At 30.8% G+C, this 17,486-nt stretch overlaps 2 protein-coding genes across 2 annotated transcripts; both read left to right on the top strand.

Annotated features, from left to right (window-relative positions):
• Positions 1 to 482: 482 nt before the first annotated feature.
• On the top strand, positions 483 to 7,387 carry LOC127718720 (uncharacterized). Its single transcript, XM_052224775.1, has 5 exons — positions 483 to 806; positions 1,965 to 2,246; positions 3,890 to 4,234; positions 6,651 to 6,758; positions 7,356 to 7,387. Exons 1-5 carry the CDS (start codon positions 614 to 616, stop codon positions 7,385 to 7,387), a joined length of 960 nt encoding a protein of 319 aa, XP_052080735.1. The 5' UTR covers positions 483 to 613.
• A 4,981-nt stretch (positions 7,388 to 12,368) lies between these two features.
• Positions 12,369 to 15,493, top strand: LOC127717963 (uncharacterized). Its single transcript, XM_052223847.1, has 3 exons — positions 12,369 to 12,546; positions 13,168 to 13,232; positions 15,020 to 15,493. The coding sequence occupies exons 1-3, from the start codon at positions 12,501 to 12,503 to the stop codon at positions 15,230 to 15,232; spliced, it is 324 nt and encodes a 107-aa protein (XP_052079807.1). The 5' UTR covers positions 12,369 to 12,500; the 3' UTR covers positions 15,233 to 15,493.
• Positions 15,494 to 17,486: the final 1,993 nt, after the last annotated feature.

The following is a 17,486-nucleotide window of genomic DNA, read 5'->3' as shown; positions in this document are numbered from 1 at the left end:
TTCCCATTAGCACATGTGGTTTCACAAAAATCGTCAGAATAAAGGTTATTCGAATTGACTCGAAGCGAATGAATGATAACAGATACACAAATATTCAGGCAATATGATAAAGACAAAGGAATTCTGTTAGAAATTTGTACCGTTTTATGTTTAGAGAATGAGCCGTGTGTTCCTGAAAGTAAAGGTAAAATTATTAGAAAAAACCTAAATGGTTCTAACTCTTATATGGTCCGGCTCGTTTATAACCAAAAGAGTATGATACTCAGATGGTCCGACCATATGTATGGTCGGACCATATGCATATACGCATATGGTCATGGCCATACGCGTATGGGCAAAATACTCATATGGTCCGGAACATATATAAGGCATTAATACATTTTAAAGGTAGAATAACCTTTAAAAAAATCGTTTCTGTTTGCATTTGTGGATTTCTGAAGTAACGATAACGATATAACTTTTTTTTAAATCTTTAGGAATCATACAGGAAGTACTTGTGAAAACAGGTGATACAGTTGTCTTAAATTGTACATGCACCAGTCAAACAAACGGGCTCTGGGATGGACCAAATAAATCAGCATCAAGGATAAACGGTCTGCACGAAAAAAAATTAATGCCATATGCACAGGGGACGCTACTTAATTCAAAACTTAACTTATCAAAATATTATATTATGGGAAGTTATAAGAACAGAACTTGTAACTTAATGATTAAAAACTTTGTGGCTAACGATGAAGGAAAATACCATTGTCAATATGTAGAAAATGACACAACAATTAGTCGTTTTTACAAAGTTCACATACAGAGTAAGTGCTTATTATATATTATCAAATTTCAATAAAAACATTAAATAAATTGAATATATGCATTAAACAAATTGATTAAATAATTTAAATAAATAACTGATTCAATAGAAAAAGGACTGTCGAAATCAGTTCGAAAAGTGAATGGAGAACTGGTCCATAAACTGTTGAAGAACAGTTCTCCTGATTGTTACTGACAGATTTGAACTGATTCCAACTGTACCATACAGTTATGATCAATTATGTCTGCAAAATTTTGCATATATGAAGTTAGTATTTGCTCGAAGTATATCACCCGAGATGTTAGTTATCATATATGTTGGTTGCATCATAACATTCCTGCAATCAAAGATTAGTTAAAAGTAGCTGTTTTCCATTGTTCCTGTATAAATGTATTTAAGTTGCATGGTTGGCGTCGATAATTCGTATGAGTTTACGGTTTCGATTTGATGATCATGTGCCAATTATGATATTTATATTTTTTTTGTGTTCTTCCATAGTTAATTAGATCAACTGTTCATTTTAACAAAGTTACAACTAGTTAGGAATGATTTTGTACTAGCATAATATTACTTTGAAGTACTGTTGTTGTCATGGTCTGATATATAAAAACGGGGAAAGTTGGTTATACGTCAAACGGCTCAAAAGTCCTAAAACATCCATTCGTCACAATTGGACCTTCAACAATTATCAAGTGCGTTTTTAATATGCCAATCTGTAAATCATTGTGAGGTCATGAAAGCTGAGACGTTAAATATATTAACAGATAAAACAGATGATGTTACTTTCCCCATTATTATTATTACTCAGATGGTGTACATCTATCAGTGTTAATTTTAAATAAATTTGCTTCAATTTTTTAAACATTTAAATAACGAATATTTTGTTTCTAGGACGACCATTGATGTAAACGAAATATTCAAATGAGTATATTGAGAGTTAAAGATAAACTGTTTTATCTTGTAATGACTCAATACCGTTATGGTAGCAACGCCACTAGTGACAATGTGTTAATTTTGTGTATTAATCATATTATTATATTGTTATTAATATCTCATTTCTCCTTAAACATTTATGTAGTGCCCATAACTTCAAGTAAGAATAACCATACAAAATTAATTTAACATTAAAATTTGTTCATGTCCTGTTTCTTTTCGTTAGCTCCGCCTGATGTCTCAATTAAAACAACACATTTAGAAAATGTAACGTATCTTGAATGCCATGCTACCGGTAGTTCTGGGCCATACACGTCCAAAAATTGGGAACATAAATCAGTATCTGGTAAACATATACGATATATAGAAGACGCAAAAGACGGTACACTTGTACTTCAGAAAGACAATTATCAAAACAGCGGGATATTTATATGCAGAGTGAACAATGGCATCATTGATATAAGCGGAGAGCATGATCAGAAAAAGAAAGTATTGGTACATTACGAAGGTAATCATATAAAAATTAAAAAATCAAAGAAAGTCATTCCACCTCAACTTCGATAATAAAGAAGGAAATTTAAAAAACGGTGTTAGAACATGTCCCTTCTGGTTCATATAAATTGTTACTTCAAACTGATTTTGAAAAATAAGATTTCTAGGTACTTTTTCATTGAATTGATATGAATTAGGCTACAATACTTCCGGTTAAAATAATGTCACTTCCGGTTAAATTTTTAAAAGATCAAATGTTAACAAACCAAAAGCAAAAGACTTAATGGTTTTATAATGAACCAGTATCAATGTTAAGCAAAGTTCAAAATCTAGAACTTCAAATTGACTTTTGACCTTGTCCTCAATTTCAGGGTCATATTTCAGTGATCTCAAATCGAAAGATCCCAGGTCATTGATTTGTATGGTTGAGGAGTAATTCTGATTTCAAATCCATGAAAGGAGAAAATTCCTATTAAGGGGTGACCGAAATACTTAAATAGGTTGAAGTTGCGCCTTTTCGTAAACAATCATTTGGCTACTACATCGTATCATTGACTGTTACGATTTCTTTGGAATAAAGATAACAAGCAAAGTTCAAAATTTAGAACATTACATTGACCTTTAACCTTGACCTCAATATCCTCCAATTGGAACAAAGACTTCATACCAAAAGTCGTTAGGCCTCTATGACTTATGATGTATGAATTTATTCAACATATAACTTTTGTTGAATTTTTAAAGGGATATAATTCCCATAAGATGTCATTGGATCACTTATGTTAAACTCAAAACAATATTGTTTTTGTAAAGGAATCACTAAACGATAAACCCAATTAATTCAAGGTTGGCGCTAATAGTAAACTTTTTTCTTCGATTTTCATGTCCTTATTGTTATTTGAATATGTAGGATGGTTTGTTTGAAAGGTGAGCCATTTTCAATTATATGTATGCAGTTTGATTTTCGGGGTATCATATGAAATAATCTTTTCTGCAATGTTATGCACTCCGGATAAACCTTTGGTAGGGTGTTTCTTGGAGGAAGGACGACATTCAATTTTAAGAGAAATAAATTATCTAGACATTTTGGTATTCAACAATCTTGTAAATGTTCCATAGTTGTTAAATATTTATTATATAGTGCTCTTCACTTGAATATGTTGAAAGCAGATGAATTATAGAAAGTTATATAATGTATTGTAATAGAACGTACACTATCATGGCGAATTGATGTTCTTGTAGTCACAAATATTTTAGTATATTGATGTACTTATCCCACAAAATTAGGAGTCGGATATCCTCCACCCAAATATTATTAAAACCATAGACGGTTTTCTCTCTTCTAAATGCCTTTTTACATTAGCATGTACCACTGAATAATGTTTTGATATCATAGAAATATGTTTTTGTTGTCAATTAAAATTCCAAAATGAAGAGCTGAAAAACAATGTTGAAAGGGAAAGGATAAAGATTTGAGGCTGGACATAGATTAGAGGCAAAATATACAAATATACTAACTACAGTTATAATAAATTATCAAAACGTTAATTCATACTTTTTCAGATGACCAAAAAGGTATCTTATCATGTATTTTTATAAGATCATAAATTCCTTTAGATTCGTCTTGTTATAATATTTAATAAATTTTTAATTATATTTCAGGGCCACCGGTGTTTGTTTTAAACAATAGCAAAACTTGGTTAGGTCAGTGTCATGGGGAAGTTATTGTTACTTTGAAAGTCTTTACTTCATCATATATCACTAGTGAACTAATTCCCAAACTTGAGGAAGAGAATGACAAAAGTCAATCGTCTGAAGTAATAGGTTCATTGATGAATTTGACATGTAGAGAGCATTTAGTTTTCTATAATGTCAGTGTTAAAGTGCCATGCATAGAAGTGACATTTAATTTGACCAAATCTATGAAAGACGATAGCAGGAATTATTCTGCGAAAGTGTGTAATAAATTTGGGTGTGATTTCTTTGACGTTATTGTTATTTCAACAGGTACGTATATTTGTTAAAACCCATTGTGTGCCATTAATTTAATATGATTGTATTTCATATGTCAGAAAATACAGAATCTCGACGTGTGTGACGTCAAATGACCAACTTTGACATCTTTCGATATATGACGGAACGCTCTAATGACTTTAAACTGACGATCCATTGAGGAACAAATATAACATGATAAAATCTTCGATAAATTATTTTACAGAGATACATGAATGGACAGGTGATGGCATGTCTTAAAATATGGACATATGCGTCCACCCGGTTGCAAGAAGGTTAAGAGTGATTCGTTTTGTATATTTTTGTTTATGTGTGTAAATGATATGAAAGTATTAACATGGACATAAGGAAGTGAGCAGTGCTTTTCGAGTTTATACGTCTCAATGTGGCTACCGATTCGATTATTGAATACTAGAAATATTGCGTTTTTTATTTTATGTTGTAAGGGGTACCGGAAATGAAGTGATGGTTTGTGCCTAACATTGCATTAACGTATTTTATAATGTCAATCAATAAAATCGAGGCAATGGTTTCTGCAATTACAGAAGAATTACAAGTACGTTTCGAAGGTCAAACATTAATCAACAAAAACAAACCCTGCAAAGTGCTAAAACCAGGTTAAATCCACCATTTTCTACATAAAAAATATCTGTACCAAGTTAGGAATATAACAGTTGTTATCCATTCGATTGATGTCTTTGAGCTTTTTATTTTGCCATTTGATATGGGACTTTCCGTTTTGAATTTTCCTCGGAGTTCGGTAGTTTTGTTATTTTATTTTTTGCAACCCGCTTACGTCAGGCTTTACCTGGGTAGTTGCGAACATAGGTTTATCTGTAAGATTATTGCACTGTTAGAAAATGTATGAAAAAGGCAATCATCTCTCCCCTCAAATAAGTTTAGTTTTTCCGTTCTTTAGATGCTTCATGTATGTTAGTGCAAGTTATAAATAAATCAAGATACTACAATCCAGACTATAATTCGGACACAACATAGAAAAGAACGTAGCCTTTATAGTCAAAGTTCAAGATTTTTGTTTGTAGCAAAATACATGTTTGGGAAAGGCTTGACACCAATTCAACTGCGTATAACAATATTTCAAATTGAAGGGAAGTTTTGTTTTTTGTACAACTACATGATTTCAATAAATCTGAGGCACTAGAGCAAATGTGTACGACATATTTGAAAAAATTTAATACTTATTTCTGAAAGACATATTGTATTCTCATTTTATTTTCGCATGCAAGAGCCGAAAGTATCTTTATGCATGTTATAATACCTTCCTTTCAAAGTCAGTAATGTCAGTTAATCACACACAAATTGAAACATTATCAACTTGAATAAATGCACTCAAATATATATTCATCAATATACAGCGATAGCCAACCAGTGTTACTTATAAAAAACATGATAAATAAATCAACGCATCAAACGAATGTTAAACAAAGATAGACTAATAAAGAGGTACGTGTATCTTCCTTTAACTAAAGAGTGAAATAAGTTTATTTTCCCAAACTACAGGTATTCCAGAACCGCCATCAAATATTTCCCTGATAAGTGACGAGACCAAAATATTTATGAAATGGCATCCAGGTTTAAATTGCGGTTGTAGCCAAAATTTCTTTATTGAATACCGACAGATAACATTGACAATCTGGACGGATATAGGTCCTTTACCGGATCATAAGGAGAAAGATGGTGCATTTACTTTGTCGGACTTACATCCTGATACACAATACGAAATTCGAATGTATGCCAAGAATACAGTTGGAGATAGTTTAAAAACAAATATTACGACCATTTTCACAAGAAGTAGGTGTTGCACGAATTTACTTTAATATTAAATTGATATGTTGATTAAACGATTATTATATTCAATCGAATTTCTTTTTACTGTAAAAAAAACCTGGCATAATATAAATGGACCGGTTTCTTCATTAAAAAGAGGATCTTTAATGATAAGTTTAAAAATAAATTCCATATTCTGTAATCAGTGTTACAAACGGCAATCAAGAACAAGATACCTTTGGATAAGTTTGTACTTTTCAAATATCTCCCATTTCAGATAAAGTTTATTTTCACATTGGATTTCGTACCAACCGGTGTTTAGTACACTAATAAGTTTTTTTCGTTATTGAAATATTACTGTCTCATTAAAATTCTAGAAATTTTTATCGTACATGTATTCATACCTTTTTGAACAATATGTCTCTAGAAATAAAACACAAAAACACCGAAAATAATATCTTTCAATAAGGAAAACGTAAAATGCAACAAAATCCTTACTATAAGATGGAATATTTTTCGATATTTTATCTATTAAAAATTTCCTTAGTCATCATGTCATTATTTCTTTATATTTGTACAACGTATGTTTGTTGTTATTCGAACAATTTTTTCATTCATGAAGAACTGATGGAAAATAGGCAACAGTTCTTGTGGTGGAGTGTTACTGTTGTTATGGTCATATTAGCTGTAACATGCTGTGGATTGGTGTTTGTAGTCGTTCGAAAGAGAGGTAACAAACTCGAACATTAGTGCATGGACGGAATCTTTCGTATTGTCAATATTGTTTCAATTTTAAGACGTATATTACTTTGAATTTATAACGTCTGTCATTTATAGATTTGACCAGTCGGAATTTAATACAACTTAACACTTTTGAACATACTGACAGAGCTAAATTTTCTGGTAAAGCTTAATTTCGTTTGGAAAAAAAACTTATTTGTTTAGTAAGTGTATCTATATAAAATCTCATTTCATAGTAGATATTCTTTCTAATAATATTATCGGTACTGCAGCAGATGCAGATTTCCACACTTAATGTCTCTTCATTGACGCTCGGTCTCGAAGTATTTGAAAACTATAAACCTAATACAACATTGAAGTATCAGCACCCTACACAACAATCGTATACTAAAACTGTTCTTTTCTCATCGGTACGAAGTTAAAATTTGTGTAACGGTAAATAGAAAACAGTTAAATTCTTTTAGCGGTAGCATAATTTTCATAGTAATCATTTGTACCTTATAATAATATGATATAATATATGATAATGTAATTTCACCAAACAATATTCTTAAACATGTTCAAGTGCGAATGAATAATATTTTAGAGAAAAGAAAGCAGTGTCACAACATACGGTAAGCTGTTATTTATTTTCGTCTTAAAACGTGTCTTATTTATCTTCTTGCATGACATTCTCTAATGTATGGATGTAACATTCACTACAAAAGTCAAAAAGTCTGAAAAGACCAGTTTTTGTCTGAATTTGCATGAATTTTTACTCGACATTCTTAATTTGTCTGAATAATTTTTAAAAATTCTTGACATAGTATGAATTTGTCTAATAAGGTTCTTGATTTTTCTTGACAAGTGTCTTGACAGTATGAACATTGTCTTAAAATTTCTCGACACTTCCTGTATCATCTGATAAGAGTCTGGATTAGTCTCGACCAATTCTTGACTGTCTTAAATTTGTCTCGATCTGTCTTGACATATTCTTGACATTCTTAATAATGTCTGAATATGTCTCGACATATTCTTGACATTCTAAATAATGTCTGAATATGTCTCGACACATTCTTGACAGTCTTAAATATGTCTTGACACTATCTCAACAGTATAAATTTCGCCTGAAATGTGAACAGACTTATTCTGCACTGTTTATGACATTCTATTGCTGTTATATACTCCTTTTTATTATGGCTAAACTAAACTTTGAAGAATCAAGGATTAATTTGGTATATATAGTAAGATACCCTTTTGGTGCAACTAAGTTGTAATACCCTGAATAATCCCCCATGTAGTTTAATTTTGATTTATTTTTATTAAACATTTAAGTAATTGTTTTCACTTGGAATATAAGTAGAAGGTATTGACAAACAGCAGTTAGATTTTTGACGTTCGCAAAACTGCCAGTCAAATTTGCTTTACTAAAATAGGTGTCTTGTATCTCTTTTGGACCCCACAATTCATCTTTTGGGTTTGTGTAGCTAAAAAAAGAGGGGAGGGAGGGGGGGCTTTCGTTTAGGTTAAAGAATTTGTTCCCATCTTGATTCAAAAACCTTATTCATTTTTTAGAACAACCCAAAAACATTTTTTATTCAAATTTGAGTGTTGAATTTTATAATTTTTTATCAAAAATAAATATTAATAAATAATAAAAAAAACTCCTTCCTGAAAAGAAAAAAATGTTTAGTTCTATATTATGCATGTCTGTTTGAGAACCATTTCTATAGAAATCATTGATGGGACCCATTATAAATACATTTTTTTTTATTATTCCTGGAGTAGATAATAATTTTCTTTTAATCTTTGGGAATTATTCAATTTGTTTTTATGTTAAAATAATTAACTTCATAATTTTGATGAAGAAAATCCATTTCAATTCAATTTTTTTTCATCAAAATGATGATTTTCATTTTCATCTATCAACAAACTTTTTAAATTGTAGTGGCATGGTCGGTCAACTGATAAGTTGTATGGCTGATTACAGGTAAAGCAATAACTTCTATTTGACAGTTGCGTGTACTCTGGGGTGTGGAATACCTTAATTTTATGGGGAACATCCTGTCCATGTGTAATACTTAATATATTCCAACAGATGACATTACACAATTTTTTCTTCTGTTAAATGAATGGTTTGTATATCATCATAATTTGCTATTTATATAAACCACATTTTGGTATAATAATTATTTACCATATCAACATTGAATATTATGAATGTAGAATGAAATATGTCTACAGTATGATTGGTTTGAATCATTTAATTTATAAGATTTAGGAATCAAAATTCGTAATTATTTAAAAACCTACATTGAAATTGTTTTATATCAACACAACCACATTTGAATTATTTTATACTTTAGATTTCAAAGCCATATTTGCATTTGTAAAAATATTTATATACCCAAATTTTCAATTATTTTACATGCCCAACTTTTATTTTTGTTGTAAAGAAGTGTAACTTGAAACAACAGTATATCATATAAAGAGAAATAAAGATTAAAGTTATATCATGAATATTGGTCATGATTTGTAAAACTCAGAACTGTCAAGTAAATTTAAGACACGATTCAAAATGTTCAGAATATGTCAAGCCATACTGAGAAAAAATAAGAATGTCGAGAATATGTCGAGAAATTTCAAGACAGTATTCAAATGTCAAGAATTTGTCAAGAAATTTTAAGACCATATTCAGAATGTCGAGAATATGTCGAGTAAATTTCATACAAATTTAATATAAATGAGAATTTGTCAAGAAAAATTAAGACACAAGTCATACTTTTGGAGAATGTCGAGTAAAAGTTCATGCAAATTAAGACAAAAACTGGTCTTTTCAGACTTTTAGACTTTTGTAGTGATTGTGAAGATGAATAAGTATAAATTAAGTAATAACATATGATTGCAATTCATTTTGTTTAGCGTTTTTGTGTTTTATGTTAAATCATTTGAGACATGATATACTAAGAACAATTATACGAACTGGTCATTTTTATTTCCCTATTTATATGAAATTATGTATCTAAGTATTTCTTTGTCGACTGTTTGGTTAACAGACGTATTATTCACATTAGTTAATTGTTTGGACATCAATATTAGGTTTTTTAATAATTTTGCACGACTTGAAGCACACATAAATAGTTCAAAATATTCTTTGAGCAATGATCATCGTATTTTAAAGAGTGCATGACTAGTTAATAAAGTCATCCCGGATAAAATCTTCCGGATAAAATCATCCCCGATAAAATCAGCTATGATTAATTTATTATAAATATTTCAGAAACTAGGAAATTTTTAATAAAAAAACTAATATTCCAACTCTCTCAGGCAAAGTTTATTTGAATAAATTTTCCTATTTTGTTTATGTCTCTTTGCTGGGGTATATAATTTCTAATGCTGTAGCGTATCGCATTTAGGCATCATTGGTTTTCAAAAGTGCATATTAATTTCAGACGCTCAAAGTTTATAAAGTGTTTACTTCATCTTCAACAGTGTATTAATATGTCCATAAATATTACGAAAAGGGGTAATTGATTACTGAAATGAAAATAATCCACATTTCCGAAGTAACAAACCACATCAGTGGTAGGGTTTGTTTTTTTATTTAATCCAGCAATTTGTTTTACGGGAGATGATAATTGAGTTGTTGCTTTCTCGATTATAATAGCGAGTTTGAGTTTGACATCTGGCATAGACGCTTATATAATGTAGGATGATCTTTTTACCTTTATATGTTCTTTTTATACTCCTGCATTAAAAAATTGGGGGTATACTGTTTTACCTCTGTCTGTCTGTCTGTCCGTCCATCCATCCGTCCATCCGTCAGTCCGTCCATCCGTCCCATGAATATGTCTCGTCGCATCTTTCTCATGAACTTCATCATAAGGATTTCTGAAATTTTGTTTCATGGTTTTTATAAGTCATTTTTTCTAAAGTTGTTAGCCTGTCCTTAACTGTTCGCCCAAGCTCACTTCCTAATTTATCGTTTAACACGATACGTGGATTCGATTTTAAGTGAATTCTGTTTTGAATTTATATTGCTATAGAGAAAAAGATCGTTATTTCAGATAAAAAAAAATTGTATTACCAAATAATTATTCTTCATTTATTATTATTTTTATTATTATCGGCGGGGGTAGGGTGGGGGGATGGTGTATTCTTTTCTTATATTTGTCACTCATTTGTATACTTAAATGATATCCATTTTAAAATTCATATCAGAAAATTTCACATCTTTAATTCATTAAGAGATTGCTAAATTAAAATTATATTTATGTATTTATAATTTTTAGACCTTCAGACCTGGAAATGAATATACAAGGTACAAATTAATGCAATAGAAAAATTGATTTTTTTTACGAGAATATTAGACTTTTGTTCGTGTGTTTTAGAACAAGATTACAATTCGAGCCGATAAGTGCAGATAATTATATCACAGTTACACTCTCGTGTTTGATTTTTTCTTCACTCGAATTTTGTTTTACTATTAATAATCTTTAAGATATGTATATACAGATACCTATATTGGTATATCAATTACTATTCTCGTGTTAAATGAAGAATTCAATTTGTAAAAAACTTGGATTAACAAAGCTAAGTGAAAATTAAGAGCAACGTTTTGTTTATTATGTATATGTATACACATTTATCAATTCACATTCAATCACAGGATTTACATGTACCTACATCAAAATTACTAAATATCTTTTAGGAGTTGTTAACGACCTGTTTTCGTTAGAATTTTATACATTCCTTTGGTTTTATTCACATGATTTTAAATCGAAAACAATTAGCTATAGCCATCAGTGAACAAATATATTATGATTGTAAGTGATCGATTATGTTCAAATTTTATCAGAAAGATGTATCTTTTATTACAGTTCGAAAATGAATTTGAATTACCATATTATAAACAGGAAATTTCCAATTCAATATTTTGAGGGAGGAATGTAATCATAGAAAAAGGAAATGGGTTTGTCAGGATATTCAACTTGAATTGTTAATTCAACAAATTATGTCAAAGCAAGACAAACACAAAATGCATATAATATATGGACAGAATTTTTATTACGAAAACAGAAATATAGCCGTATTAATCTTGGATACATTTAACCTATTTGCAAAAAGTATGTAAATGCGTCTTCATTTTTCGGTTGTTCTTTCTTTTTCTCTTTTTTTGGTCCATGAAGAATTTGCACCAAAACAGTTTTGTATATTGTATATTGAATTATTTAATTTGAAATTTTCCTTACATGTTTTGTAGGTCATTTGTACTTTGGGTTTAACATGTAATAAAACATGACTTGTCTATACTGCTAGTATCTTTTTTCATTCGAAAGGCATTATACAATTGTGCGATGAATTATATTCCTTTTTAACGACATCAAGACCTTAATTTTTTTTTTCACCCAGTTATATATATAAATCAGAAATGTCTAAAATTTACTAATGGATATAAGAAATCATTAAAAAGGGATTGAGAAATATATTTGGTGAGATTTAGATGGTTCTGTGTAAATGGAAGGACATTTAAAAATCTGTATATGATCCATCACATTTTTTTACTTATATTTGTTGATATATAAAACTATAAAAGTATAAACATGTTTTAATTAGCATGAACAAATGATGATTGCGTACAATATTTTATTTTTTGTTTGTTAAATCAGGGGAGTCAGTTGATAATTGTTTGTACCTGTCATCAGACTTTCGTCAATCAAATTCTACTAGAAATCAGTCAGAACGATATGAAATGGAAATTCAACCTACTGGACAGCCAAGTTCAGCTTTAGACAGTCGTATGTAAATCATGCATGTAACTAAAACGCAATTTGCATTTCCAATTTACCTTGAAAAATCAACAACGTGTAGGAAAACTACGAAAAGTTTACAAAGATTTGTCTTAAATACAATCATGACAATTATAACGAAACCTAAAAACTTATCATAGATGGCAGTAGCAATGATTTTAAATGTAATTAGCATACGTAGCATAACCTACTTTCAATACTGCAGATGCAATATGTAACACATATCGGTAGGACACGACTGCGAAATCCAAGTATTAGAATTGCAATCTGAATGGCGGATACAATTCTACTGTACACGATAGTTGAAACAGTTGTTTTGCATGAAGTCTTTAACACAGATCCTACCGTATCTCCTGAAGTGGTAGCCGTTAAAATGGACATGATTATGCACACAAATTGATTGATTGATTGATTGATGTTCAACACAACTTTCAACACTATTGTGCTATTTCATGGCGGTTAATTTTTATTGGTGGAGGAAGCCGGAGCCAAAAAAGAGAAACATATTTAATGATAGTGAAGTGTACTTCTAATTTTTGTCGAAACGATCAGCGATTTATGTAAAAAAAAAACATCATATTTTCGTTTTTCTTTTTGTATTATTCTCAGATTATCAAGAAGAATTGATAGAGGAACAAAATGTGTTTCATGCCGACCGAATCATTTCGACACAGGTAAAATTATTACACGCATAGAATCCAAACAGATTTTTTTTTTCAAATGACAATTTAGTTGAAGTTTTTTTTAAAGTTGTGATATGAGTTATATTAACATTGAACAAACGTTTAAGTTTTTTCTAGTTTGGATATTTCGCAATACTTGTCTCTGTTACTCATATTACTTTGTAAATAATTCAAAAGTTGGTGACTATGTTGAAACGCAAATATCCCATCGAACTTGAGATAAAGGATACAACAGATACTTTACGACAAAAGAGATAATTTCAGCTTCCCAAATGTGCACTTTTCATTTCTATGTAGCAACATTCCTGCAGCGCCTGCATACAGAGTATATATCTCCCAATTGATACGATATTCCCTGACTTGTATTTCCTATCATGATTTCCTTGTTAGAGGGTTGCTGCTCACAAGGAAGCTATTTAAACAAGAGTTCCAAATTGTGAAGTTGAGATCATCCCTTCGTAAATTTTAAGGACGCCATCACGAGTTGGTTGACCGTTATGGATCATCCGTTTCATAGATTATAGCGGATATGTTCATAATGTCGTAACTAAAATCCCGTCCCCTTTTCACGAATGTGACCTACCAAATTAGACTTGTTACCGGGTTTGTACTAACACGAGCAACACGACGGGTGCCACGTGTGGAGCAGGATCTGCTTACCCTTCCGGAGCACCTGAGATCACCCCAGTTTTTTGTGCGGTTCGTGTTGCTTAGTCTTTAGTTTTGTATGTTGTGTTTTGTGTACTATGGTTTGTCTGTTTTTTTTGTTTTTTTTTAGTAATGGCGTTGTCAGTTTATTTTCGATTTGTGAGTTTGAATGTCCCTGTTGTATCTTTCGTCCCTCCTTTACGAAACATATGATTATTTTAGAAATATTTGATTCTATGAGAAAAATATTAAAGTCATTTTAGTATTATTTGTATTTACTATTATTATTACTTTCATCAAAATTATCATCTTTAATATGATTAAATGAACTCGATTAGAAATGCTTTTAATCGGTAGAATCGTCGAATGAAAGTGTTTAAACTTACAAAAACAAATCGTCTTCGAGAAGGATACCTCAAGTTAATTACTCTGAACATCCTTACTGTGATTTTTAAAAGAACAGTTGGTTTTGATGAAGCAGGAAAAATGTCATTATCTAAAATTTTCCAGATGCAGTAACACTTTCAGAAGATGTTTCATAGCTTCGTGGATGTGGAATGAAATCTTAATTGCGTCTATTTTCCAGTCATACTTGATACCTCAACGCTGCTTTTGTGGGTCAATATGAATCTCTGTACTATTATGTCTGTTTCTGGTTTATTGTTATCACATAGTCCGTTTCTCTGTATTTTAACGTTTGTTTTTGTAGCAGTTCAATGTTTCTGTTGTTCCGGTTTCTTTTTCTATTATAGTTGATGTGTTTCCCTCCGTTTTGGTTTGTTAATAAATGATTACACTTTTATGTAAGTACAATATACTGGTTTTGAAATCTCATTGATCTTCGCCTCTTAATACAATTTGATGATCTGTTATCTTATGAATGAATACCTTAAATTCTACAGCATGCCATGCAAGGTCATACATTAACTTAACCATGGCTTTTCTGATTCGTTGAAAAGCAGCTGGTGATTATAATCTGCTATAAGTAAGATAGTGGTTGTGCGCTTTATCCATATCCGTATCGACATTGAAAAGTTCCATAATGTGATAGAAAATAATTTGAAAAGTTTTCATTTCAGTTATGCAATAGGGTATAGTTTTTACTAAAATTTGCACATTTTCTTTTGCAGCATACTGAATCTAACCTTAACTATGCTGAAGTTATATTTGAAGCAGTGCCTTCTACAAGCACAAGTATTATCCATGGCAAAGAAGACAGAACTATTTATTCTGAAATAGATTTGTTGTGCCATGCAGATGTCATTCCGTCCGGCAGTGAAAGTGACGATGACTTTATGTATGTGGATGGGATTGAGAATTACAAAAAGCAAACATGCATCTAAAATTACAATATCGTCATTGATTGTGCAGATGAATGTAAATAATATAACGTCACGTCCTCAACCTTTTACATAGGGAGAATTTTTGTATAGACTAAAACTTTCATTATACATTTTGTAATTACTTAAGTGTTTTACGATATTGTTCCTAGTTTCTGTAGTTATAATTATAATAGTTATAATACTTAAGGGGTTTTACAGTTTTGTTTCTATGTGCTGCAGTTATTATTGTAATCAATGTAAATTTAAGAAAACTTTAAAACACTTGAGTCTTAAATTCCAAATTTAGATGACACCGCAGTTGTGGGAAACTGGTTAGTTAAATCGTTTGAATAAGAATTCGTTATGTTTCATCCAGGACAATTTGTTCCTTCCTTTACCTCACCTCCGCTCAATCATGATATGCATTTCTTCTGAATTTCTCTGTCCTAATTTTTCACTTAAAAAAGACGCTTGAAAGCTTTGAAAACTTTGTTAATTTCTTGCGTAACACTACTGGCAATTCATTGTATTACCTGTAATACGTTTGGTTCCTATCATTTCTAGTACTGTAGTTGAAGAGTTGCCACCGTCAAGTGTAATTTTACGGTCGCAACTGCAGTTTTACTGGTGACGCGTAACATAACGTAATTATTGTATTTCAGTCGAGGAATCACAGGCGCTTCGTGAATTAACCGTTTTATTTTTAAAAGTGTTTATATAGATAAGAAGATGGGTATGAGTGCCAATGACAACTCTCCATCCAAATCACAATGTAAAAAGGTTAACAATTATAGGTCAAAGTACGGCCTTCAACACGGAGCTTTGGCTCATACCGAACAGCAAGCAATAAAGGGCCCCAAAATGTCTAGTGTAAAACAATGCATACAGAAAAACCTTCTTAATGTCATAAATCACTTATGATTGTTAATGAGAAGAAGGGCAAGAACCTTTTAGGGAACTGTATTCCTTTATTTCTAGAAATTACATTGAATTTTGATATATTTGTAGAATGGCAAATGGCTACTACATTCTCCACTGGATACTCGTAAACCACTTAACAAATACAAAATCGTTATTTCAATTGTTATGAATGAAAGGCCAAGCAAATAGCATAAAAGTCATCATTCTGGATTGCCGGAATAAGATCTATTGTCTGGCTAGTCAGGAAAATAACAAGTTCTTTTATATTGTTTTATTAGGCTGTGCGGGAAGAAGCTATTGGCTTTAAGATAACTTCGACAAAATCAAATAATTTCAGGGTGAAATGATAAGGATTGGAATCAATCGTACATGTGTAAGTTCCCTTTATTAGAACTGAACTTAAATTTGCGTGGATTACGTAATAAATAATGCGTATTTTAAGATTTTTCTTGTCGTAAACAATCTAACACATCGGTGGGTGTCAGGATTTATCATGTGAGAGACAGACCTTTAATAGGGAGATCTTTCTTTTGGGGCAATCGTGGCAGTCCAAGGTATGTTATACGAAAATAACAAACCTTAGAATATGAGTTAGCTGACTTGTGTACCGCCAAAACACATTACCAGTAAGTATATATATTTTTAAAGTTATTTAAGTATAACAAGCCCCTACGGTTAAATAAGGTGAATGCAACTTACTAATGTAGATATTTATATACATAAGTGATCATTGTCATGTTACATTAAAAATTACATTTAATGACAGGAAAAATGTAGCATGTGCATTGTTTCGACGTTTGAAAAATACAAGTCACTTCAGTAAGTAATTTATTATTGTTTTTTTTCTGGTTTCATCACATTTTTACCGCTGAAAAGCATGTAAGTTTTCAACAATGTTAAATGAATCTATTCCTAAACAATTATTTCCTCACTTCCGTCTGGCAATAAAAAAATAATCTTAAAATAGATGATAAGGATGAAATAGTATTACTCCTCCCCTTACACCCCTTTTTGCGCTATAGGAAATGAGAACATTTGGTAATTTGATAGTGAAAACGTTACAATGACAAAAAAAGGGAAAACCTCGTCTAATAATATACGTCTCCGGCTTATGTAACGGGAAAAGGATAAAGGATATTCATAAATAATAATTATTACATTATGTGTATGTTTCACTATAATACGGTATTTTGATTGGCTAACAGCAATCTCGCGTCATTCTGAAATTAACCTTCATTTCAAAATGAAATGTAAAATTGATGATGACACGAGCTTCCACAATAAAGTGCACAGGCAAATAATAGAAAAACTTGATAGAGATCGTGTTTTCATCCTAGCAAAAAACTGTAATTAT

This window comes from Mytilus californianus, unplaced genomic scaffold, assembly GCF_021869535.1.
Source record: "Mytilus californianus isolate M0D057914Y unplaced genomic scaffold, xbMytCali1.0.p SCAF_10, whole genome shotgun sequence".
NCBI classification, from domain to species: domain Eukaryota; kingdom Metazoa; phylum Mollusca; class Bivalvia; order Mytilida; family Mytilidae; genus Mytilus; species Mytilus californianus.
Note: the sequence above shows the minus strand (reverse complement) of the source record. Positions and strands in the feature narration are given on the sequence as shown.

What these genes read in the sequence shown, in the direction of transcription:
- LOC127718720 (XM_052224775.1), top strand. Translation starts at nt 614, where the DNA reads ATGCCATATGCACAGGGGACGCTACTTAATTCAAAACTTAACTTATCA. An exon ending in TTACAAAGTTCACATACAGA is followed by an intron (nt 807 to 1,964) that starts GTAAGTGCTTAT and finishes TCTTTTCGTTAG; the next exon opens with CTCCGCCTGATGTCTCAATT. An exon ending in AGTATTGGTACATTACGAAG is followed by an intron (nt 2,247 to 3,889) that starts GTAATCATATAA and finishes ATTATATTTCAG; the next exon opens with GGCCACCGGTGTTTGTTTTA.
- LOC127717963 (XM_052223847.1), top strand. Translation starts at nt 12,501, where the DNA reads ATGGAAATTCAACCTACTGGACAGCCAAGTTCAGCTTTAGACAGTC. An exon ending in AAGTTCAGCTTTAGACAGTC is followed by an intron (nt 12,547 to 13,167) that starts GTATGTAAATCA and finishes TATTATTCTCAG; the next exon opens with ATTATCAAGAAGAATTGATA. An exon ending in ACCGAATCATTTCGACACAG is followed by an intron (nt 13,233 to 15,019) that starts GTAAAATTATTA and finishes TTTCTTTTGCAG; the next exon opens with CATACTGAATCTAACCTTAA.